Source organism: Mustelus asterias, unplaced genomic scaffold, assembly GCF_964213995.1.
Source record: "Mustelus asterias unplaced genomic scaffold, sMusAst1.hap1.1 HAP1_SCAFFOLD_43, whole genome shotgun sequence".
NCBI classification, from domain to species: domain Eukaryota; kingdom Metazoa; phylum Chordata; class Chondrichthyes; order Carcharhiniformes; family Triakidae; genus Mustelus; species Mustelus asterias.
This window is the reverse complement of record NW_027590120.1, coordinates 2,124,937-2,133,328: the sequence shown is the minus strand read 5'-3', so window position 1 is coordinate 2,133,328 and position 8,392 is coordinate 2,124,937. Positions and strand designations below refer to the sequence as shown.

The 8,392-nt window shown below is 46.7% G+C and overlaps 1 protein-coding gene across 5 annotated transcripts; it reads left to right on the top strand.

The window, feature by feature from the left end:
* Positions 1–533: 533 nt before the first annotated feature.
* LOC144482900 (uncharacterized) lies at positions 534–6,793 on the top strand. Of its 5 annotated transcripts, none has more exons than XM_078201751.1 (4): positions 534–769; positions 1,381–1,492; positions 4,615–4,792; positions 5,495–6,793. In XM_078201751.1, the coding sequence occupies exon 4, from the start codon at positions 5,612–5,614 to the stop codon at positions 6,656–6,658; it is 1,047 nt and encodes a 348-aa protein (XP_078057877.1). In that variant the 5' UTR covers positions 534–769; positions 1,381–1,492; positions 4,615–4,792; positions 5,495–5,611; the 3' UTR covers positions 6,659–6,793. The 5 variants fall into 5 exon arrangements, with proteins under 5 accessions (XP_078057877.1, XP_078057879.1, XP_078057880.1 ...); XM_078201752.1 differs by having other exon boundaries at positions 760–1,257; XM_078201753.1 differs by lacking the exon at positions 4,615–4,792 and having other exon boundaries at positions 567–769.
* Positions 6,794–8,392: the final 1,599 nt, after the last annotated feature.

Genomic DNA, 8,392 nt, shown 5'->3' with positions numbered 1-8,392 from the left:
AGAAAAGGATGGCGTATGGGAGGAAACTGGAGCACCCAGAAGAAACCCACATAGAACGTGCAAACTCTGCACAGACAATGATCCAAGGATGGGAATCAAACCCAGGTTCTTGACGCTGTGAGGCAGCAATGCTAACGACTGTGCCACACTGAAGGATCAGCCTGGTGGCAGCTTTACTCATGATATCCAGTTACATTAGAGGCAGAATAGAAAGGAAATAAAATTAAAATACTGCGGATGTTGGAATTGTGAAATTTAAACTGAAAATGCTGGACTGGCAGCATCTGTGGAGAAACCCATTACAATAGATATTTATGATTTTGATTGCTGATTGAGGAGGCAAGGTCCTTTAGGTTTTATTGACGTTTTATACTGTGTTACACGTTTTTTGAGGCGAAAAAAGCGATGTAAATACCTCTGAGGTTAAGTGACGTCCATCTTTGTGCGGGGCAGACGTGCTCCGTTTGACAAGGTGAAGTGTCGGAGCCGATGTGCCCCTAACAAAGATGGCTGCGATGTGGGGGCGGGGCAATGGGCTGAGGAGGTTGGGACCGCACATGCGCATTGCTGCGGTTGTGGTTTGTTGACGGAAGCGCGCGGCTTCTTCTTCGGATCGGAATCAGATTTGAAAGCGGTTAACTGTCGCCGGCGTTGCCATGGCAGCAGGGGCGGGGCTTGCCAACCGCGCGCGCTGGCACAAGTGGACCCTCGAGTTTAACCTGAGCGGCAGCAGCAGCTGTGGAGGCCGCGCGGGGAGCCGGGGGCTCGAGTAAGCGGCAAGCCGGGTCAGCCCGCCTCTCCCGAGGGGACGCCACCGCACACTGACCCGGGGATGTGGAACCAACCCAAAACTTCCCAACCCCGGGTTTTTCACGCGTCTTTTACCCCTCACCGAGCCCCTCAGCACAAAGCAGCCCCTCAAATCCCCCAGAAACCACTCAGACCCCACTTGGCATCTTTTCCCAGGTCATGACCCTGAGATGCCCTTTTGGTTTCAGCCCCTCCACCTGATCAGGTGCCAACTGCGGTGGTGGTTGGAGGAACGATTGCTGGTTTCCAGGGCCGGGTGCTGAACTGGATCTCTCTCAATGTCCCGCAGTGTTTGTTTTCAAGATACAATTTGGTACATGTGGTGATTTGTCGCTTTGTTCCTCAATGGAGGGCAAGTGGATTGGCACCCTGATTGACACTAATCCACTTCTGCAGCCCTCCATTCCCCTGGCAGTTTGGTACACGCAACGGCAGTGTGTGTCTGAGGTTTGCCCAAGCTTTAGTTCATGCTGGCACTATTGTCACCACGTTGGGGTCCTCAACAGAGAGACTCCCTCTTTAAACAAGGTCTTGAAAGGGTGACCAATTTGTGTTTTCTGTTTCTCACAGGAGCCGTGATCAACAGTGTGGCCAGAGAGACTCCATGTACCCAGTCGCATATTCGGACAAACAGCTACCGGACATCCGCGTCCAAGAAACAGACCGGATCCGAGTTGAGAAGGTAAGTTAGATTTGAATGTGTCTTTAGTGTGTGGCTGACAACGCCCCTGGTTTGTCCACAGTGGTGAAGTGCCTTGGTGAACCACAGCAGCCTGTTTGATAAAGGGACTTATTGAGTTAATTGTTACTTCCAGACCTGTGTATAAGATCAGCATATGGCCTCCCCAAACCGGCCCCCTTTACTGATACCCTGCTCACTTTCTGTTTTCATCACCTTGGGCCCATTGAAACAGCTGCCCATGAATCTGTTCATCATGTACATGGCTGGCAACACCATCTCCATCCTCCCTATCATGATGGTGTGCATGATGGCCTGGAGACCCATACAGGCCTTGATGTCCATGTCTGCAAGTGAGTATTGTATTGAATCTGCAGCTCAGAAACAGCTCTGAACTGGCATCACTTGAATGCAGCTTAGAACAGTGTGCTAAGAGTTGGGTGATTAAGGGACTTAGGGAAGGAAGGGAACGAGGTACCCTTTTGCTTTCTAATATTCTCAGCCTTTGGGAAGTGATCTTCCTCTTCTACAGGAGAAAGAGCGGCGAGCTATTTGCTGAGTATCTGCAAAGTGACTAAAGTTTATTCGATGTCTAAGGATCAAAATCGTATAGCAACTGCTGGTAAGGTTAATAAAATATATAAAATCAAAAGTAAAATACATCATTGGATAAAATAATTAAATACTTTTTTCGCACACATTAAAGATGGGAGGACAGGTGATGTGTCACAGCTGCAGCGTGTGGGAGCTCCTGGGTGTCAGTTTGATCGAGGGCAAACACATCTGCAGTAAGTGTTTGAAGTTCAAGCAGCTCCGGTTAGAGTTTATGAGCTGGAGGCTGAACTACAGACACTGCGATGCATCAGGGAGGGGGAACATTACCTGGATTCTTTACACCAGGAAGCAGTCACACCTCTTAGGACAGGACCTACTGATTTGGTCAGTGATCAGGGACAGGAGGATGACTGTGAGTGAGGCAGGTAAGGGGATTCAGGTGGCAGGAGCCTCAGCCTTCACAATTGTCCAACCGGATTGCAGTTTTTTCAGCTTGTTTATGCTGCAGGGTGGATGAGCAAACTGACCTTGGCACCGTGGTACAGGAAGCCATTCAAGTTGGAGGAGAAAAAGGGAATGTAGGGGTAGTATGGGATGGTGTAATCAGAGGGATTCACACTGTTCTCTGCAGCAAAGAGCATGAGTCCAGATGGCTGTGTTGGCTTGTGCCAGGGTTCAGGACATCTGCTCAGGTCTGAAGAGGAACTTACAGTATTGTGTCGGATCTGCAGCTCAAAAACAGCTGCACGGGGGAGGACCCAGTCATTGTGGTCCATGTAGGTACCAATGACACAGGCAGGACAAAGAAGGAGGTTTTACATGGCTAGTATGAGGACCTAGGTACCAAATTAAGAAGCAGGATCTCAAAGTTCATAATCTGGATAATTACCTTAACTACTTACTAATTGTCTTAGGACAAATCAGATCAGAGAGATGAATGAGTGACTCAAAGATTGGTGTGGGAGGTGGGTTCTGGTTCATGGGGCACTGACACCAGTACTGGGGAAAGCATTTTAAAACTAAATAGTAGACAGGGAAACAAATTTGGGGCAAGGAATCAAAGATTTATAGAAATGACTGGATGAAGGGCTGGTTGGCAAATTTGCCGATGACACAAAGATAGGTGGGAAAGTAAGTTGTGACGAGGACATACGGAGGGTTCAAAAAGACAGAAAGGTTAAGTGAGTGGGAAAATATCTGGTAAATGGAGTAGAATGTGGGCAAATGTGAAATTGTCCATTTCGGCAGGAAGAATGAAAAAGAAGCATTTTGTCTAAACGGTGAGAGATTGCAGAGCTCAGAGATTCAGAGGGATCTGGGTGTTCTAGTACATAAATCACAAAAGGCTAATATGCAAGTAAATCAGTAATTAGGAACACTAATAGAATGTTATCATTCATTGTGAAGGGAATTAAATACAGAACTAGGGAGGTTATGCTTCAGTTGTACAGGTCACTAGTGAGACCACGTCTGGAGTACTATGTACAGTATTGGTCACCTTGTTTAAGGAAGGGTGTAAGTGTGCTGGAGACAGTTCAGAGAAGTTTACCAGACCAATACCTGAAATAATGCGGTGATGCCGGCGTTGGACTGGGGTGGGCACAGTAAGAAGTCTCACAACACCAGGTTAAAGACCAACAGGTTTATTTGGAATTTGGAATCCTTCCGCACCTGACGAAGGAGCAGCGCTCCGAAAGCTCGTGATTCCAAATAAACCAATTGGACTTTAACCTGGTGTTGTGAGACTTCTTACAATGCCTGAAATTGATGGGTTGTGTTACGAGGCAAGGTTGGACAGGCTAGGAGTGTATCCGCTGGAGTTCAGAAGAGTAAATGGCGACTTGTTCCTGCAAGGCCTTGACAGGATGGAGGTAGAGAGGATGTTTCCTCTTGTGGGATAATCCAGAACTAGGGGTCACCGTTTTAACAAATAAAGCATCACCCATTTAAAGTAGAGATGAGGAGAATTTTTCTCCAAGTGTCGTGAGTCTTTGGAACTCTCTCCCTGAAAAGGTGGTGGAAGAAGAGTGTTTGAATATTTTAAGCAAAGGTGGATAGATTCTTGGTAAGAAAGGAGGTGAAAGGTTATTGGAGGTCAGCAGGATGAAGATTTGAGGTTACGATCAGGTCAGAGAGTAAAGACCAGTTCTGCTCAATCTCTCCTCATTGCACAGTCCTGTCATCCCAGGAAGCAGTCTGGTGAACGTTTGTTACTCGTCCTCTGGGGCAATTCTCTGGGTAAGGAGACCCAAACTCTGCAGTGTTCCACATGTGGTTTCACCAAAACTGGATACAATTTCAGAAAGCTTTCCTCACTCGGAAACTGCATCCCTGGGGAATAAAGGCTAACAGACCATCTGCATCTCTCCTTAGGGATGCTGCCAGACCTGCTGAGATTTTCCAGCATTTTCTCTTTTGGTTCCTCATTCAAACAGACGCAGTAATTTGCTTTTATTTGGTTAGAAGTGGGGGATTTACACACAGAAAATTCAAATCAAGGAATGGTTTGTCTCTTCTGAATTTATGTCCTGGTTTAACAGTGATGATCTTTTTGGAAACTCTATTTACAGGATACAGCAATTGGAAATTGGAACATGGAAAACGTTTTGGGGCTGCACAGTGGTTAGCACTGCTGCCACAGAGCGCCAAAGACCAGGGTTCGATTCCAGCCGCGGGCGATTGTCTGTGTGGAGTTTGCACGTTCTCCGTGTCTGCATGGATTTCTTCCCGTGGTCCAAAGATGTGCAGGTTAGGTGGATTAGTCAATAACTGCTCAAAAGATAATCCCAGAAACTACAGGTCAGTCAGTTCAATGCTAGTGATAGGGAAGATTCCTGAAACAATAATTCAGGACATATTTACTAGTCACCTGAGTAAATGTGGGTTAAGAAGGACAGTGTTCAGAGGAAATGGTGTTTATCGAACCTGGTTAAATATTTTGATGAGGTCACAGATCCCGTTGTTGAGGATAATGCTGTTAATGTGGTGAACATGGACTTCCAAAAAGCATCAGATAAATTGCTGCACAGCAGACATCGGAGCACAGGTATGACTCGTGGAATAAAAGGGACAGCAGCAGCATTGACACAAAATTGTCTGGGGGACAGGAAACACACAAAATACTGGTTAATGGATGTTTGGGAGTTCCTCAGGAGCTGGTGTTAACACCCAGCTCTTCCTAATGTATACAAATGACCCAGACCTTGGTGTTCAGGGACAGTTTAGAAATTTGTGGACAGAATCTGTGTCGACCCAGACTGGGTGGCAGGTTTCCTTCCCGAAGGACATTAGTGAACCAGTTGGGTTTTTATGAGAATCCACCAGTTTTAATGGTCACTTTTCCCTGGAGCCGGCCCCGCAAATGACCAGATTCATTCAGCTCAATTTCACAAACTGCCTTTGTGTTTTTGTGGGTTCTCTCTCACTCCATTTTTTTCTGTTTTGAAACAGTTACACAGCATTTTAGAAGAGGAGGATTTGCAGTCGGGAAACTGAAACGAAACATCACATCACAATCTGGTGGAGTTTTCCAATTTATCGTAACTTGAATATCATTTGATTTTGAACATGGAAGGAACAAGCACCATTTACAATGGGGAGAAACCGTACACGTGCTCTCTGTGTGGACGAGGCTTCAGCCAATCATCTGACCTGTTGAAACACAAATGCAGTCAATCCAGGAAGAAACCGTGGAAATGCAGGGATTGTGGGAAGGGATTCAAATCCCCGTCTGGCCTGGAAAGTCATTGGCTCAGTCACACTGGGGAGAAAAAGTTCACCTGCTTCGAGTGTGGGAAGGGATTCACTCGTCAATCCTACCTTCTGACACATCAGCGACTTCACACTGGGGAAAGGCCGTTCACCTGTTCTGTGTGTGGGAAGGGATTTATTCAGTCATCCACCCTGTTGAATCACCAGCGAGTTCACACTGAGGAGAGACCATTTAAATGCTCAGACTGTGGGAAGTGTTACAAATGTTCTGGGGAACAGATGCGCCATCAACGTGTTCACAGCAATGAGAGGCCATTCACCTGTTCCGTGTGTGGGAAAGGATTTACTCAGCAATACAAACTGCAGACACACCAGCGAGTTCACGCTGATGAGAGACCTTTTACATGTCCAGACTGTGGAAAACGCTTTAAAAGTTCCCAGGACTTGATGCAGCATCAACCTGTTCACACTGATGAGAGACCGTTCAGATGCTCTCATTGTGGGTCTGCATTCAAACGATCATCTCATCTGACTGTCCACCAGCAAATTCACACTGGGGAGAGGCTGTTCACCTGCCCTGAGTGTAGCAAAGGGTTTACTCAGTCATCCGTCCTTCTGACACACCAGTGTGTTCAAACTGGGGGGAGACCATTCATCTGCTCTGAGTGTGGGAAGGGTTTCCCTTCCTCATCCAAACTTCTGATGCACCAGCGGGTTCACACTGGGGAGAGACCGTTCACCTGCTCTGTGTGTGGGAAGGGTTTCACTCAGTCATCGAACCTGCTGACACACCAGCGAGTTCACACTGGGGAGAGGCCATTCACATGTGCTGAATGTGGGAAGGGATTTGCTTATTTTTCTGTACTGATGAGACACCAACAAGCTCACAGACAACGACAATGATTGGATTTTGCTGTCAATGACATCCAGGATTATGTTCGTTGGGGTCTATTGGATGATGTCAATAAATTCCAGCCAGTTGTTTGGGCTAATATTGTGAATAAAGGCCAAATAAATCAGTTTCATATTACTATTTTTATATTGAACACACTGTGTTGCATCTATTTAATGTCTCTAACTCACTTAAGTGAGATAAATCGCCGGGACCGGATGGGATGTACCCCAGGTTACTGTGGGAGGTGAGGAAGAGATTGCTGATCCTCTGGCGATGATCTTTGCGTCATCAATGGAGACGGGAGAGGTTCCGGAGGATTGGAGGATGGTGGATGTGGTTCCGTTATTCAAGAAAGGGAGAAGAAATTGCCCAGGAAATTATAGACCGGTGAGTCTAACCTCAGTGGTAGGTAAGTTGATGGAGAAGATCCTGAGAGGCAGGATTTATGAACATTTGGAAAGGAATAGTATGATCAGAAGTAGCCAGCACGGCTTTGTCCGAGGCAGATCATTCCTTACGAGTCTGATTTAGTTTTTTGAAGATGTGACTAGACACTTAGACGGCGGAAGAGCGGTAAATGTGGTTTATATGGATTTCAGTAAGGTGTTTGATAAGGTGCCCCATGCAAGGCTTATGGAGAAAGTGAAGGGGCAAGGGATGCAAGGTGATGTTGCTTTGTGTATTCAGAACTGGCTTGCTCACAGAAGGCAAAGGGTGGAGGTCGGTCACCAGTGGGGTGCCCCAGGGATCTGTTCTGGGACCCTTGCTCTTTGTGATTTTTATAAATGACCTGGATGAGGAAGTGGAAGAATGGGTTGGCAAGTTTGCTGATGACACAAAGGTTGGAGGTGTTATGGATAGTGTAGAGGGATGTCAGCAGTTGCAAAGAGACATAGATAAGATGCAAGACTGGGCAGAGAAATGGCAGATGGACTTCAACCCAGATAAGTGAGTGGTGGTTCATTTTGGTCGGTCGAATAGGATGGAAGAATATAATATTAAGGGTAAGATGCTTGGCAGTGTGGAAGAACAGAGGGATCTTGGGGTCCGGGTTCATAGGACGCTCAAAGCAGCGTCACAGGTAGAGACTGTGGTTAAGAAGGCGTATGGAATACTGGCCTTCATCAATAGAGGAATTGAGTTTAGAAATCGGGAGATAATGCTGCAGCTGTATAGGATCCTGGTCAGACCCCAACTGGAGTACTGTGCCCAGTTCTGGTCGCCTCATTACAGAAAGGATGTGGAAGCCATAGAACGGGTGCAGAGGAGATTTACGAGGATGTTGCCAGGATTAAGTGGTATGCCTTTTGAGGATAGGTTGAGAGAGCTAGGTCTTTTCTCCTTGGAGAGGCGAAGGATGAGAGGTGACCTGATAGAGGTGTATAAGATGTTGAGGGGTATTGATAGAATGGATTCTCAGATGCTTTTACCCAGGGCTGAAATGGTTGTCACGAGAGGCCACAGGTTTAGGGTGCTGGGGAGTAGGTACAGAGGAGATGTTCGGGGTAAGTGTTTCACTCAGAGGGTGGCGGGTGCGTGGAATCGGCTGCCGGTAGTGGTGGTGGAAGCGGATTCAATTGAGTCTTTTAAGAAACTTTTGGATAGGTTCATGGAGGTTAGTAAGAAAGAGGGTTATAGATGAGCCTAGAAGGTAAGGAAATTGTTCGGCACAACTTGTGGGCCGAAGGGCCTGTTTGTGCTGTAGCTTTTCTATGTTCTATGTTCACTTTGGATCCTTTTGA

Excerpts from the sequence above, each read along its gene's own strand:
- LOC144482900 (XM_078201751.1), top strand. The coding sequence starts at position 5,612 with ATGGAAGGAACAAGCACCATTTACAATGGGGAGAAACCGTACACGTGC.